Source organism: Falco peregrinus, chromosome 14 (genome assembly GCF_023634155.1).
Source record: "Falco peregrinus isolate bFalPer1 chromosome 14, bFalPer1.pri, whole genome shotgun sequence".
Lineage (NCBI taxonomy): Eukaryota > Metazoa > Chordata > Aves > Falconiformes > Falconidae > Falco > Falco peregrinus.
The window spans coordinates 2658138-2674458 of record NC_073734.1 but is presented as its reverse complement, the minus strand read 5'-3'; the positions used below and the strand labels follow the sequence as shown (position 1 = coordinate 2674458).

The 16321-nt window shown below is 56.5% G+C and overlaps 2 protein-coding genes across 5 annotated transcripts; both read right to left on the bottom strand.

The window, feature by feature from the left end:
* Nucleotides 1-2262: 2262 nt before the first annotated feature.
* On the bottom strand, nt 2263-6535 carry DHODH (dihydroorotate dehydrogenase (quinone)). Of its 3 annotated transcripts, XM_055819181.1 has the most exons (9): nt 6461-6533; nt 5796-5990; nt 5285-5484; nt 5004-5086; nt 4275-4462; nt 3692-3805; nt 3189-3342; nt 2957-3116; nt 2263-2840 (listed from the first exon to the last, which is right to left on the bottom strand). In XM_055819181.1, the coding sequence occupies exons 1-9, from the start codon at nt 6476-6478 to the stop codon at nt 2786-2788; spliced, it is 1167 nt and encodes a 388-aa protein (XP_055675156.1). In that variant the 5' UTR covers nt 6479-6533; the 3' UTR covers nt 2263-2785. The 3 variants fall into 3 exon arrangements, with proteins under 3 accessions (XP_055675156.1, XP_055675155.1, XP_055675157.1); XM_055819180.1 differs by having other exon boundaries at nt 2957-3342; nt 6461-6534; XM_055819182.1 differs by lacking the exon at nt 3692-3805 and having other exon boundaries at nt 2957-3342; nt 6461-6535.
* Nucleotides 6536-7507: 972 nt separating this feature from the next.
* IST1 (IST1 factor associated with ESCRT-III) lies at nt 7508-16133 on the bottom strand. Of its 2 annotated transcripts, none has more exons than XM_005235437.4 (10): nt 15989-16133; nt 14026-14125; nt 13177-13357; nt 12824-12911; nt 12403-12486; nt 11910-12020; nt 11328-11534; nt 10201-10293; nt 9000-9045; nt 7508-7831 (listed from the first exon to the last, which is right to left on the bottom strand). In XM_005235437.4, the coding sequence occupies exons 2-10, from the start codon at nt 14111-14113 to the stop codon at nt 7632-7634; spliced, it is 1098 nt and encodes a 365-aa protein (XP_005235494.1). In that variant the 5' UTR covers nt 14114-14125; nt 15989-16133; the 3' UTR covers nt 7508-7631. The 2 variants fall into 2 exon arrangements, with proteins under 2 accessions (XP_005235494.1, XP_013153176.1); XM_013297722.3 differs by having other exon boundaries at nt 15943-16017.
* Between the last annotated feature and the right edge of the window lie 188 nt (nt 16134-16321).

Below are 16321 nucleotides of genomic sequence, written 5' to 3'. Positions count from 1 at the left end.
TCCTGGCGCTGACACCAGCTGAGGCTCACAGAAAGCAGAGCCAGCCCCTGCCCCCCGCAAAGCTACCCTGTGCCACCACCTAGAGCTGTCCCCATGGAGGCACCCAGCAGCCCCGCAGGGCACAGGCAGCCACCTCAGTGCTGGCAGGTGAAGCTGGGGCCCAGCAGCAGAGTCCCATCCCATCCTGTCCCATCCCATGCCGTGCCGTGCCTGGCTCTGCTTGCAGCCAGGACGCACCATGCCGGCCACCCTGCAGAGTTGGGGCACGGTGGGGCTCAGCCCCACTAGTGATCTTGGCAGCACCGTCCTGGCTGCCCGAGGGCTGCAGCATGTCCCATGCCAGCTCACCGCCGGCTCCAAGGGACCGTGGCCAAGCCGGCCACTTCCCACCAGTACCCGCCCATTTCCCACTCCGCGGGCTCCAGCCCCATGCCCTGGCAGCCCCCGCACCCTTGGGAGCGGGTTGTTTGTCAGCAGAGGCAAGGGCCCAGCCCAGCCTTATGGGAACTTGTAGTGGTAATCGCTGGCCGGTGCCCAGCTGGACACAACTGACCAGCAGCAAGGGCAGAGCACAGCAGCCTGCTCCAATGAGCCTGGTCTGCTTCCAGCGGAGTGCAACCAAGGGGCAGTATGGAGGGGAGGAGACGGGCACCTGCTTTTGTACCTACCCCAGAGTGCCAGTGTTGCAATAACATCACCCCAAAACCACCTGGAGCACACGGGCTAGACCCTGCCCTGAGCCACTGAAGGGACCTGCTGGGGGGTCTCACCAGCACCCTTCCCGCCCCTCAGACACACCAGTCCTTCAGACTCTGGAGGGACCTCTATGTTTGGTCCCAGATGCTCCAGAAAAGGATTTTCCTGTGCTGTGCAAGCTTCTTCCCACCTCACGGGGCATCTATGCCCCTAACCAATGCAGGGGTTGACATCTCTGCCACAGCACCAGTCATACTCATGCACCCACTTGAAATGCAGGCGGCTAGAGTCCAGCAGAGGATGCATCAGGGCTTGGCAGCTCTGACCCACGAACCATGGCAGCACTTAGAAAGGTGCTGTGGCATTTGACAGGAGGCTTAGGATATAGCACTGTCCCAATGCAGCAGGCTCGTCCCTCCACAAGAGACTGCCATGCCCTGGCAGTGGGGAAAAAGCAACACGGGACTGCGCTTCGGTGTCCACCTGGCAGCCTCGGGGTTAGCTCGGGCAAAGGGACTGCCTGCAAGGTGTGGGAAGCTGCCCCAGCCTGCCCACGGGGCACAGATTGCAGCCCATGGGGCACAGATTGCAGCCCATGTGCTGGGCTGTGGCAGCACAGGGCCATGCTCGAGGCCAGTGCCACCAGCCACTGCCATGGCAGTGCAAGGCACTGAATGTCTCCAAGCCACAGTCACAAATTAGCTGCAGAGCATGCACAAGAGTGCTGTGGGACAAAAGGAAACTCAAGCTCATGCTCCCACAGGCATGACAGCCATCTTCAGACTGGGACAGCAAGAGCCTTGCCAGCCCCCTCCAGAGAAAGCACACCGGAACCTTGGCCAACGGAGCAGGTTGCATCCCTGTCAGAGCAGCAGTAAGCACCAACTCTCCAAAGCAGCTGCAGCTGCACGGTACTTAGTTACTGGCTGGGGTTAAGCCACAATAGCAGAGAATCTAGGGAACAAAGAGGCTGCTGTAGGGGCTGCAGAAGCAGGGGAACAGGCAGGCAACAGCCCCAATGTGAGCTGAGAGCCCGGTGAGCTGTCCCGCTCCTCCTGTAAACACGTTTGGTGAAGTGCTGTGATGCAATCCTGTTCTGCAGGGTGGGTTGCGAGAGGCTGCAGAGGGAACATCGTGTCCAGGTCAAGCCATGTTGCTCAAGAAAAGCCCGAGATGACTGCAGGAAGCCCAGGGTGAGGCAGAAGTCAACAATGGAGGCCCCAAAACCAAAGTCAACAGCCTCCAAAAGTGTGAACAAACTGGGCCTTTCTGTAACAAGTGACAGGGCGTATTGGCAGCAGTCTCCAAATATCTCTGTACCAGCAGCAAAGGGAGGAAACGGTGCCCAGCACATCCCAAGAGCCCAGCCTCAGGCAGAGGTCTCTGCAAGGGGGGACCCTGGTGAGCTTTGTGTGGATCCATCCCAGAGCCCAGCTACTCTGTGGCTTCCACCACTGGGAAAAAATGCACTAACCAGGAACCACATAGAGCTGATCCCACTCAGCTGAGGAGAGCCAGGCTGTGTCCCTCTGACCCAAAGGGTGTCCCCAGAGCAGCACGCAGGACCAGGTGAGCCAAACATTTATTGACACTGGGGCAGGACCCAGAGCCTGCAGGTTTGTTACAGGACCATGAGTGGAGAAGGGAAGAGAGCAGATCCTCCTGGGGAGGCTGCAGGGTCCCTGGCTTGGGGGTCCCATGGGCCTGGGCAGCAGCACCAGGGAAGGGGTGCCCCTCCATGGGGATGTACTACAGCAGGAGCCAGGGCACAGGACTGCCTACAGTAGCACACAAGGCTGTCCCCTCGGGGCCTTCCTCACTGCCCAGCAGAGCCTTATGCAACCCAGTGCTGGTTTCTGCTGCAGAGCCCAGCCCACAGGAAAGCCAAAATATGGCCCTGGGCAGCGGCACTAGCATGAAGGCCCCCTCCCCAGCCCACCACCAATGCAACCCAATTCATCCATCACTGACCCTTTGCAGGGGCTGGGACCAGGCCCTCGGCTCAGTTCCAGCCTGTACAGCACTGGAATCAACAGACCAGTCCCTGCTTGGCCATGGCTCCTCCTGGCTAGACTCTGGCTCTGCAGTGTCACCACCGGTGATCTGCTCCGACTGCCTCCATGACATTCTTGAATCCCTGCTTCCTAATCAGGGCCCACGTGTGTCAGCAGGGCCCGCAGTGCCACTGCTGGTGCACCAGCACATTGCTGCCCAGGGCCACCCAGGGACTCCCTGGGAAGGTGCCTGGCCCCTCACTCACCTCAGCAGCTCCTCCAGTTCCCGCTTCACCATCCCCACCACCAGCGGCCCGTGGTACACGAGTGCTGTGTACATCTGCACAAGCGAGGCTCCAGCACGGATCTTCTCCAGGGCATCATGACCACTGCTGACCCCCCCCACCCCGATGATGGGCACCTGGCCTGTGGGCAGGCACAGGGTCAGGACAGCATGGGTGACGCCAGCATATGCCCCAAGCCCTGCTTTGCCCCTACCTTGGGTGAGGGAGTACATCTCCCTGATGGTTTGTGTGGAGAGCTCCCGCAGGGGCTTTCCGCTGAGGCCCCCAGGCTCTGTGCGCTGCCTGCTCCGGAGGGTGCTGGGGCGGCTCACGGTGGTGTTGCTGACAATCAGCCCGTCCACACCTAGCTGAGGGGTCAGTAGCAGGACAGAGCTGCCACAAGCCACCCCCAACTCATCGCCAGGCTGCCAGATCAGGACCCCCCCAGCACATGCCCCAGCAAAATGTGCAGAGACAAAGCAGCTGCCCCTCACTGCCCGGACCACCCCCAGGGTCTGGGTGACACACACGAGCCCTCGCAGACTCAAGAGCTACCCGGGACACCATCCCTATGGCAGCCAGGGAGCTGCCAGTCTGCCCATCCCTTCAGAGGGAGACTTTCCAGGAGCGCGGCGGTCCTGCCCCCACGCTGTGCGAGGTGAGGCAGGAGGCCCACCAGCCCAGCTCCGTGCCAGGGTCCCCTGCCCGCCTCTTCACCTCGCAGACAACGCTCGCTATGTCCTGCTTGTCCCGCATGGTGAGGTCAGGGGCAATCTTCACCAGCACAGCCGGCTTGTGCTCACAGGGAAGCATGTCCCTCTCTGCCAGTACCTGTGGGGGACATTTAGGGGCACAGAGCGGCAGTGGTGGTGAGGGAACAGCTCCTGCTCCGGACTGGCCACCCACAGGTGGCACAGGAACAGGCCCTGCTCTCCCTACATGGCACTACCACTGGGACAGGCACTCTACGGCACAGGGCATGGGGCATGCGACCCACGCAGGACCATGGTGACTGCCAATGCCACGGGGTGGGTAGCTGGCTGCCCCCTTGCAGGAGCTGAGTGGAGGGTAATGCCTCACTGCTCATATGCCCTTTGCTGGAGCACTGTGACCCAGTGAACGCCATATCAGCAGCTGCTCAGGGGACATCTCGGTAGCTCTGCCTGCTGCTGCAGGGAGCCACCACGCTCCTCCCTGTGCTGGGGCAAACGCAGTGGCTGGAGCAGAGCAAGCGCTGCCCCGGGACAGCATGCATCCAGTGCTGTAGCTGTGGGCCAGGCTGGCTGTGAGGGCCACTCACCTTGGTCAGCAGGTCCCGCAGCTCAGTCTTGCCCTGCAGGTCCCGCAGCCCTGGGGTGTTTGGGCTGGACACATTCACAACCAGGTAGTCAGCCAAAGGGCCCAGCATCCGGACCCCAGTCACGTAGTCAGCTGTGGCATCGGTAGAGCTTTTGTTCTTGCCCAGGTTGACTCCAAGGGGCATCCCCGCTGCAACACAGACACAGCTGAATGAGGGCAGGAGGGCCAACTACCACCTGAGGGGCCAGAGCGACCAACAAGGGAGGCTCCAGGACCAGCTAAAAGCAAGACGGGGATATGCAGCCCACGTGTTTCACGGGTTGGGCCTGGGACCATCCTGCAGCCATAGAGGCATGACCACAGCTGCCCCAGTAAGCACCCTGCAGCACTGCAGCCTCCAGCCTGGCTGCCCACTAGAAGTTACCCTTGGAAACCACCCAGATGGGGCCCTGTTGGCTCCAGCTAGTCTCAGCAGACATGTCCTGCCCAAAGCAGCAAGCACAGCCTCCATCACAGAGAAAATAGCAGAGAAAGATGCCTGGGCCACAGTCCCAGGTGGGGAGATTACAGCCCCAAAAGGCTTCCTGCTGTCTGAGCACAGCTCGCTCTGGCCAGGGCCCTCCTGTGCCTGGACGCTGGCATTACACACCCTTCCTGGCCTACAGCTACCTGGCAGCCCCTAAACCCACCCTGCAGACCCCAAGAGCAAAGGCTTAGAAGCTTGTCTCACCACCAGTGAGCCTGAGCTGTGTCTCCTGGCGGGCCCGCAGCCTGCGCTCCACTGCAGCGTGCCCGTGGCTGTTGAACCCATACCTGCTTCAAAACAGACAAGGCTCGGGGCTGGGCCGGTGTCCACAAGCCCTGACCAGGACACACGAGTGACACGAGACAGACACACGGTTTCTGCAGCTCTGCTCAGCACATGCCACCGCAGCCCAGACCACCGAGCCCGGACCACCCAAATGAGCCCCCCCCCCCCCCCCCCAGTCTCTGGGACACCGCAGACCCCACCTGTTAATGATTGCCTCGTCCTCTGCCAGCCGGAAGACCCTGGGTCTGGGGTTGCCCTCCTGGGGCTGGGGTGTGACCGTCCCCACTTCCACGAAGCCAAACCCAATCTTGTACAGTCCATCCACGGCCTCGCCCTGCTTGTCGAAGCCAGCCGCCAGGCCCACCGGGTTGCGGAACCGCTGCCCGAGGACTCGCACCTCCTGCGGGGCCGGGGCTGGGTCAGCATCGGCAGCCGGGAGGGCCAGAGCCCACCCACCCCTGGAGCAGCCCCGGCCTCCTCCCCTCCCTCTGCCCCGCAGGGTGTCCTCATTGGGTGCCTGTCCCCCAGGGGACCCACGACTCCTGCCGGGGCCATCCCCCGGGCCACCCCAAGAGCCCAGCCGGGCCGCACTGGGTCCCCCTGGGACTCCCCCCCCCGCCCCGTAATCCCCCCCGCCAGCTCCCCCCCCCCCCGTAATCCCCCCGCCAGCTCCCCCCCCCCCCCCCCCCATCTTCCCCCGCAGAGCCGCACCAGCGCGGGGCCGTCAGGGCGGTCGGTCGGCAGCAGCCCCAGGGCGGCGGCGCGCAGGGCCAGCCCGTGGGCGGCCTCGGGAGGAAGAGCGCGGAGCGCAGGCATCACCGCCGCGTACAGCCCCTCGTCACCCGCCGCCAGCGCCGAGCCCAGCAGCAGCCCGCAGCCTCCCAGCGCCAGCGCCCGCAGCCGCCCCTGCGCCAGGGCGTCAGTAGCGGCCTCCTACCCTGTACCGGCCGGCCCCCATCCCGCATCCCCTACCGCAGCGGCTCCCTACCCCGTACCGGCCGGCCCCCATCCCGCATCCCCTACCGCAGCGGCTCCCTACCCTGTACCGGCCGGCCCCCATCCCGCATCCCCTACCGCAGCGGCTCCCTACCCTGTACCGGCCGGCCCCCATCCCGCATCCCCTACCGCAGCGGCTCCCTACCCTGTACCGGCCCCGCCCGCATCTCCTACCGCGGCGGCCCCCCAATCCCACACCGGTACCCCCGCCCCAGCACTGCCCCCCATCCCATACCGCTTCCCGTCCGCTCCTCGTTACCGGTAGCGGCCCCCGCCCCGCCCGCACCCCATACCGAGAACCGCCCCTCATATCCATCCCATCCCGCTACCCCATCTCGTCCCAGCCCCCCCCGCCGCCCCGGGGCCCGCCGGCCGCTCACGCGCAGCGGCGTCGCCATCCCCGCAGCCCGCCACGCGGAGCACTTCCGGGAACCCGCCCCGCAGACTGGCGGAAGCCGCGCAGCCCCACCACTAAGAGCGCAGCAGAGGCGGGACGTGGAGCCGGCCCGGGCCAATCGCGCAGCGGCGGGCAGGCACGGAGCTCACTGCGCCGCCCGGCCCGCGCCCCCGCCCTGCAGGATACCGCCACGGCCCGCACCGGCGGCGGGGAGGGCGCTGCTGCGGTGCTGGGATCCCCCGACCACAAGCATCCCGCAGGCCACAGCTGCTCACGAACCCAGGCTTTATTAGGGACCAACCCCGAAGATACAAATCAACCGAAAACTCCGCTGAGGAGTTGTGCGAGTTACTACAGACAGCGCACGCAGAGGAGAGCCGGCCGCACACCACCATCTGGGGTAAGCAACATCGGTGCCTCGACCTCAGCTCTGAGCCAGAAGGCCGGCGGCATGTGCTGTGCCACTCCGCTAGCCCACCGCCCGGCCAGCTCGCGCTCCCAGTGCTGCCATCCTGTGAACGGGGAACAGAATCCGGCCAGGAACGTGGGAGCCATGGGGAGCCCCAAGAGTCCGGTGGGAGTGAAAGAGGACATCAGACGACCTGCAGCCAGATGCAGCAGGAGCCAGGGAGATGGCAGAAGTGCCAGCATCCTGCACAGCCACAGGGCCTTATCTCCTCATAACTGCACTCCCTGCTTCAGTCCCAATTAGTTAGAACTCTTACCAAAGGGACTTAATCACCCTTGCCATCCAGGCCATAAGAGCATACAGGGGCAACTTGTGGATGCTGCTGCCCTTGGGAGCACCGGGGGAGAGGAGAAAGGGCCATCCTACCTCAGCCTTCACCTCCCTGCTCTGAGGCAGGGGGCACAGTGCCAGAACATCAAGCACAGCTTTCATGTATAGCTACCTGGAGTGACAAGGGCTGTTCCCTGCTCCAGTCTCACAAGATTCCCCCCAGTTTGCCTCCTGGAGCGACAAAGATCAGGAAAGCAGCAGCACTTGCTTTAAGTAGAGCAGGAAGACAGCTCAAAAAGAGGAGTGCATTCATTTGAGGTTAATACAGGAAACCAATTTCAAGGGGAGTCCATTTCAGAGAGGAGAAGCTGTCGCAGCTCCTGCCCCTCACTCTGCAGTTACAGCCCAGTCGGTTTTATGTTTTCTTCTTTAGCTCCTCAAATCTCCGAGAAAGATCATCAAAGTCAATGTCTTCAGAGGCAGAAGAGTTGGCGCCAGTAGATGCTGTTGGCAGCGTATCTGGCACAGATGGTAATTCAGGCAGGACAAAGTTATCGAAGGTATTGGGAGCTCCAGCTTTTGGTTTAGGAGAGGCTTCTGGCTTGGGGCCAGGCCCTGTTTAGAGTAAGAGAAATACCACTTCACCCCACCATCACCACCCTCTCATCAGGCCAAACAGAGACACACAAGAAAAAGGTCCTTCTACCAAGAAGGTAGTACCATTGGTCATGCATCTCCAACTACGCATAGTCAAGGGGGAAACCCACAACATTTCAGACGTATAAGGCTGCAAGGGGCTGCAGCAATAGCAGACCTAGACTGGTGACCCTATCCTATGGCTGCCTCAGACAGAAAATCCCCCTCTGTTGCCCACAGCCAGCTGCAGGTGGGCTGAGGCTCCCACGTGCCTATATTGACTGGACTGCAACATGGGCACTCAAAATCCCATTTTCCTCCATTCCAACACCTCCTAAAGACACACGCAGGTATCACATGCTTTCACTCAGCTGAAACGGAAGCATACAGCCAGATCCAGTGCACCCATAGGCCTACCCCAGTGCACCCATAGGCTTACCTTCCTCAGCACACATCACCAAATCCCCAGAGGACTCCATTAGTTCATTAGAAATCTTTGCTGGAGCTGGCAAGAGCTTACTTCCTTTCAAAACCCTCTCCGCCCTCATCAAGTGCTAGAAATAACAAGCACTTTCAAAACACACATAGGAGAACCACACTGTACATGGCAGGAGAATTTTGTTATGACACAATTAGGATGCATAAAGCATCTCATAAGCCTTTACGCTGATGGACCAAGGAATAACTGCTATCCCTACTAGTCCTGCCCTGCTGTATGCAGCCTCAACACTGATGTTAATACAAACCTATCTACCCTCTTAGTGCTTATTTCTTTCATACTGTTGCTGCAAAACAGTATTACACTGTGTAAAAATATACTATCACTCAGAGCTGTTGCTTTCTTGTTTTATCCTGCAGCACCCTATACTTGGTCTGACCAGACAGCTTAAGCTGGAGAACCGGTATTGACTTCAAAGTCAGGCGCCAGTTCTTGAGTATCCCAGTAGAAGTCTGAATCCTCCCTGTTTTGAGAAGATACTCCCCATTTCCATCAGAGTCCTCTCTGAACTCAAATGCTGTTCTCAAGATGTGTCAAGTTCTACACATTGTTCCCTATATGGAAAGCTTCCTCCCAGGAACACTAGGATCCCAAGCTAAAAACAGCCCCTAACCACCCTAGGTTTCCCATACCTCTTGACATACTCACCGGCTACTGGCACAGAAGCGTCCTTGTCAGCATTAGGCTCATCAATCTGAAAAAGACTTTCAGTTACTACAGCTCGCTCTCCTACCAGGCACAGGATCACATAGGTGCATAGGCACTGCTCATGGGCAACAACAGCCACACCCACATACCCTGCTCCTCCCCAGGAAGGCAGACAACCCTGGCTCCCAGCACCCTCAGAAGAACATGCCTCTCTTCCCAGGAAAAGGATGTAGTGCTTCAACTCTCCTCTCTCCCTGCTCATTAAAGCAGCTTCACTGGCCATATTCTGGAACTGGATAAACAGAGCACATCCACTAGCTGGTCTGAAACATTTATCAAGGACTTAAGTGGCAGAAGACTGCCCTCTTCATGTAATCACAGCTACTGCTTCCTTTCTTTTATAAGGACAGGTCCTTGTAACCAGTAGCAAGGTATGAAGTGACCCCATCCCAGCTCTTGGTCCGGTGGGGACAAAGGGCCATGGCATGGTCAGCTGCACTGGTATAACTCCTCATTCCCTGCAGGCTGCAGTCAGCGGCATCTAGCCCCAACCAGCTAACAACTGCTGCATCTCCTGGACACGCAAGGCTGCTGTGCAGCTAGTACAAGGTGTTAGCACGTACAGCTGCTTCGCTATGCTCATCCCTACTCAGGATACTGCAAAAATAAGCAGCACATCACTGAAAGCATGGTCACAAACAGCAGCAACAAAGACACAGACAAGCACATAAAGAGAAAGCTCCAGCCTCTCCTTCGTTGTCCCCAAGGAGTAAGAAAAGTCTGGGAAAGGAAGAGTCTCGAAATGTACATCATCTGGGTCAGCTAGAATTGTCATCCAGGCTAACAATGAACTAGTTCAAAAGCCATGAACAGACTGAAGGTAATACACTCTTCATGGTGTGAAAAACAAAATTTGTGGGCTATTTGCTAACTGTTTATCATAATTTTAACAATGCAGTAAAATAAGCTTTGGCTTTCTTTTGCAGACAAAGCACACAGCAGAATGAGGAACATCTCCTCACAGGTCATTCTCCCATCACATGCGCTCAGTGATTCATCATGCCCATAGGCAAGGCCAAGCACCGCTCCAAAGGTTGACAGCAGTGTGCTTAGTGAACATTTGCCTTTCCTGTGGCTACCACTGCACTCTTTTTGAGGTTTCCTCTGTTGCCCACAACAGTGTTTCAGCTCAGGCACTTACGGACTCGTAGGTTGGTGGGGTTGCCGGAATTGGTGGTGGATGGATGTTAGTGAAAGGCTGGTAGGTCCCCACTGGCAGGTCGCTGAAGTTCTCCTGTACAAAGAGATTATAGTCATGCACCAGACTACTCACCTGGGAGTCACCATGGGACACAATACAACAACTGCAGCTGTAATGGGAGTCAAGAGAAAGTAGTAGTCTAAAATAAATGCAGGCAAGTATCTGACCCGATGTAGTTTATACTGAAGACTTGAGAAACTTTTCCTAGTAAGTCACCTGGAGCAACCAGATCCAGCTACCAGAACTACGGGTTATTATGAAGAACCAGCATGATTAAACACTTCATCTTTCGAGGCACTGGAAGTACCAGGACAAAAAGGGTAATAATATCCTGCATTAAGCACACTTGAGCTATTCCTCCATGAGTGCCTCCAAGACCTATTTATTTTTTAATAAATATATATGTATTTATGCCTGTGCCAACAGCCAGCTGATGATACATGTCCCATATTTTCCACAAAACACACTGCAGCATTGCTGGGACCATATTAAGACTCCAAGCCATCCCACTGTTCTGCCACTCTCCAGTCTACACACACATCTTATCAATTACTGAATTCAAAAAACTGCTCTTTTCAGCTCCCACCTTCCACCCCCATAAATTATTTCCAAGAACCACTGACCTGGTCCCCTTCCCTTGTAGGTCTGAAGGCAAGGCACTTCCTCATTTTTCTATGCTGTTCCCACCCCAGAAACTCACCTTATTTCCTTGACCGAATCTTGGCACACTACCAGCCTACTCATTTCAAAGTGCAGCTCCAACCCCTGGTCACAAGCCTGGCAGTCTGCTGACTGCCTCAGGAGTTAAGTCTGGACTCCGCTGTTTTCTGAAGGCAAAGAGGACTGGCTGGAGAACAGGGGTAGGAACCTCCACAGTGAAGAAGCAACATAAAGCTTCAGCTGCACTGCTAACAATTGCCATCCCACACAGCCTCACACCAACATGATGACCCTGTGACACACCAAGCTGTCAGGTACAGACACTTCCCAGTCAGCAAGCACAGGGCTAAGCAGCACAGCTGGAGTCTTCCACAGGAAAAGGCAATGCTCAAAGCAAAGGCACTTACCGGTCCCTTTGGAGGTGGATAGGAGAAGGGTGGATTTGGTGTTGGCATGGGCATAGGCATCATCACTGGCATGGGCACTATTCCATCATGACCAACCAGCGGGGCTGTAAATCCACCACCTCCTCCCCCTCCATGGCCACCCTTCTTCACATCATCCGTGAATCCCACGTCAATTAGAACTGCCTCTCCACCCGCAGGGGCTTCAGCCTGGAGAGGATGAAAGAACTCTGCTCACCCACACATCTCTATTCTGATCGCAGCGCTCTGAACACCATTTGTCACTGGACAAGATGGGACAACACAACATGGACAGAACAGACAGCAGCTACACAATGATATTAACAGGAATCAGAAAGGGAAGCAGACTACAGCACAACTACCTAACACAACATGCTGTAGGGCTGTGGGAAGGAGCAGGGATCATGCTACACTAGATCTGTCTAGAAGATACCAAAGCACAATCACCACTAAGTTTGTTGGAATGCCACAGCCCTGTGCTCTGGAAGCCCACACAGCACAAATGGGACATTTCAGCCACTGGAACACAGAAGGAAGCTCCAGACTTGCAGGTGCCTCACTCACCATCACTACTGAGTCAGGCTCATAGGGTACGTTGTAGTTCTTGGCAATCTCGATGAGGTATCTCTCCACCAGAATCTTGGGTGGTGCCTCCACACTCAGCTTGTGCATCAGCTGGAACACAAGGGTACAGAGGCACTCAGTAGGACTGGGGGAGAGCAGTTCTGTCCCAGCCACGGCCACACACTGCAGGGAGCACAGTGCAGCTTTGGGGAGGCCTTTTGCCCTAGCATGGCACTGCCACAGAGAAGGCTGCTGGCAACCATAGGCCAGGGCTCCATGTGCTCTGCTTCTCTCCATCCACAGCCAGCACAGCAGGGCCCCATCTGCCAGGGACCTCCCACGCTCTAATGCAGGCAGGCCCCCAGCAGCACAGCCAGCCCACCCTGCTCTGCAGTGAGCCACAGACATCAGTCACTGGTGACAGAAAAAGGGGCAGAATGCCACAGCAGGCGTGTCTGTTCTGCTAGTTCCAGCTGTTCTACCAGTTCATTACCCTGTCATTAACTGTCCCAATCTGGTTTGTCCGGCACAGCTTCCCATACTCCTTGCTGTACTTGGCACACAGCTGGTCAGCAACCTGTAGCAGGAGAGAAAACTGGGAAAATGCACACCTTCGCTTTCCCCCATCATACACTGTGCACCTGCTGCAGCCTGTACAGCTGCCCACCCACCTACCCACCTCCCTACCTCCCTCCCCAAATCATCCTCATTTCTGTCACTGAGTGTCCCAGCTGAGAAGCCTCAGCCATCCTCAGTGCTCCAGGGACACCTATGCTGGGGTCTCTGTCTGCAGGGCCCACAAAAACAGGTAATCTGCCTTAGCAACACACAGTCCCAGGCAAAGGCCTCCACCAGCTTCTGGCAGGGTCACCCCCACCCTGCACACATAATACCCCTCAAACAACCCTACTCACAATCTTCAACTCTGCCACTTCTGACTGGAGTCGTGGTGCAGCCCAAATCAGTGTGGACACTGCTTCTGCCAGGCCAGAGTCCAGCTCCCTGAGGGCAACAGAAGACAATCCTATCTCCACACCAAGCACCTAGTCTTTGCTGCCTTCCATCTCCTTAAACTTAAAGACCCCATCCTCCACGCTGGGCTCCAGAGTCTTCCCTGCCTGGGGAAGACAAGGTCTCTGAGCCCCTAGGACACCAAGACAAACACAGGTGCCCTTCTGTGCGCCAGGTGTGCCCCCAGCAGAACCCCTTCCTGGGCCCAGGGGGCCTGGACTCTCTCCCACAGCACACCCTCTAGGCCAGAGCTTACTTCATGGACTGAATCAAGCCAAAGCGGGCTAGCAGCAGATCGCAGTACAGCTCCAGGATCTCCATGGCTTCCACAAGGTAATCTTCACGGATGATGTGCTCCACACGAATCCTGGCACGCTCATCTTTTCCAGCTGCCAGATAATCTGCAATCTCCTTCCTTGCCTTCTGGGCCAGCTCAGCTATAGCACATATCCAAGGCCAGTCACGGTACTGGCAAGGGCTGCTGCCTCCATACCCACCCACAGTCCCCACCACAAACAAAGCTTCAATCTCTCTCCTTCATCGAGCCCCTGCAGCACAAGACACTCACTCAGCCATGGCTTTGTGGAGCCATTCTGTCTAGGTTTTAGCACACTAACTCACAGGAGAAAGGTGTGTGGGCTTTTAGCTGCTACAAACACTCCTCTGTCTTCAATTTCTCTGCAGAGTCAGTCAGAATCATGGATCTTATCTGTGTCTGGGCAGGGCAGGACAGCACAGCTGGGGAGAGTCTCCTACAGCACCCAGGAAGTTCCCCAATATGCTGTGACCACAGAAGGCTCAGGAAAGGCCCCTGGGGCAAACTGACATGTCCCTCCACGCAGCTCACAGCTACCACCCCATGCACCCCATAAACTGCACTCTGACATGCCTGCCAGGAAAGTGGACAGAGGCCACATTGTGGCCAGCCTGCTCCCCCAGGTACTCACGCACTGGCGCAGACTGCAAGGCCTGGGTCCAGCAAAGAAGAGCAAAAGGCTACTCCATACTCAGCCCATGAGAGCACCCAGATTCCAGAAAAACCTTCTCCTCATGTCTCCTGAGCCCCAAAAGCATCCTGGATCACACCTGCCCCTCAAATACTCACTCTTCTTCTTCTCCAGCAGTTTCAGGCGATTGATGACAAGGCGCAGGTTGACTCGCAAGCGCTCAGCCTTGAACCCAGAACCCAACATGATAAACACTTTCTGTGAGAGAAGAGGCAAAAAAGCTGTTGGTCAGAAGGACACCAGTCACTGTTTTACTCAGGAGGGGATGACAACACCACACCCCTGAATTCTCCAAACAAATACACACAGGCCTGCTGTGCATGTATGTGGTTATTTACGAGTGACTGGACCTGCAGCACTCATCGTTCCCTTTCCCACTTTACAACCCTGAATCTCACCAACAGGGAACAGAAACTTCCTGGATATTCCCATTCTGACAGACTGAATCTCAGCCCCAGAAACAGGTATAAGATGATCAAAAACTGGGACTACTCCATAAATAGCAACAGAGTTAGAAAACATGCTAACCCAAGAAGTTAAAGGCCTGGGTCTATTTAATCTAGGTAATTGACACTAGCCACTGATGTGGATACCAGAGTACAGTAAAGTTTTAAGAATGTTAGACAAAACCTGCCATCTGTGGTCTAGGAAAATGTGATTGTGCCTCAGTTCATTAAGCTGAGCTTGCTGAAATGGTATTTTGCGGTTCCATTCAGCACTAGATTTCCAAGAAGCCCAAATGAAAAAACAACTCGGATGCCACAATAAACAGCATAGCTGCTAGAAGACAGGCTTTCATTCCCTTACTTCAGGTAACGGAAATAAACCAATGCCTCAAGATGCCACCTATGACAACTATCACGCAGTCAAATCCTCTTTCTGTGATTTCATTGACAAAACCACATTTTTAAGGAAACGTGATAGTCAACTGCAAGAACCAAGCCAACTTCTGTCCTATTAATACGCAAGCTGTAAACCAGCTGTACAAACCACCCAAGGACTGTACAAGCTAAGGTTGTAACAGCTCTATCATCAGAAGGACAAAGTTGCCATTCCATATTCCCCACACTCTTCCTGCTTACTGAACACGTGCTCTGGTACTTCTCCAGTCTCTCATGAGCCAATTCAACTCATTAGGCCTACAGAAAACTAATTCAGAGACATTCTTTTATTACAGCAGTTTGTTACACCAAGAACTGTTCATCAAAAAATGCTTCCTTAAGAGCTACCACATTGAAGGACCTTGGCTTGTACCTGAAGGACACTGGAGCAGACTTTTGGACAGTGACAGCATTTTGTGTATAAGAAGTGGTTCACACAAGATTTATTACTATGAAAGCTGATCTATTTACATCAATACAGTTATTTCAATGATGCACAAAATCAACCAAGCTCAAACCCCACTGCTACAGAAGTATATATGCACGACGTAAATCTGATGCCACAAAAGGTAATTTTTGCCCTTCTGTAACTGTTATGTATTTCTACAATATTAAAATAATTTTACAGTGCTGCAAGAAAGTCCCAAGCATGAGTTGCAATGTCTTTGTAAAAGTACCTATTAAATAACTGATTAACAAGCAACCTGTTTTAACAGATTAAATCAAAATACAGCCATTAAGTAGCAGCCAGCTCACCAGCCGTTCTTTTACACCCTGCTGTTAGTCCAAACAGTTTCCTTGACCCTTCTCCCCGCAGGCGGGCTGACAGCCGACACCATCCCCTGCCCGTACAGCGATCGGCCCGTCGCTGGGGCGGTGTCCAGCCGCATTAAGCGGCCGGCGAGACGCAGTTGGGCAGCTGCACAGCGGCCGGGGCTAGCCCAGGGAACGGCGCAGGACAGCTCGGTTTAGCGTCACCGGCGCCACTGGGCCCCGACGGGCCTGGGGGTGCAGATACCCTCCTCCGCTGCCATGCCCAGCGAGGTGGCGCCGAGGGACCGTTCCACAGGCCTGCCCTCCGCCCCGCCAGTGATCACCTGGAGCAAGGCACCCACCTCGCTGCCAGCCACCCACCTTCCCAGCCACCGAGCGCGGCCACCGCTGTCCCAGCCCCACTCACCGGCCGCGCAGGCTTCAGGCGCTCAAAATGGAGGATCCTTCCGCATCACCTCACGGCGTGCGGAAGGATCTACGGTGCCGGCACTCCCCACTCCCCGTCCGGGACACGACCGAGCTGGTGCGGCAGCTGTGGCGGCAGGGCCCCGCGAATAGCCTTCCCCACCGACGTGACAGCGTCCGGGGAACGAAGCAGCGGCGGCACCGCGAGGAGAGCGGCACTGAAGAACTAAATGACCCAGCGGAGGGATCCTGTGTGTGACTATGTACAGTACCACCCGGATACGAGTCCGCTGAGGCCCGGCCCCCGCGTGGAGGTTCCGGTAGCGCGGCGTTC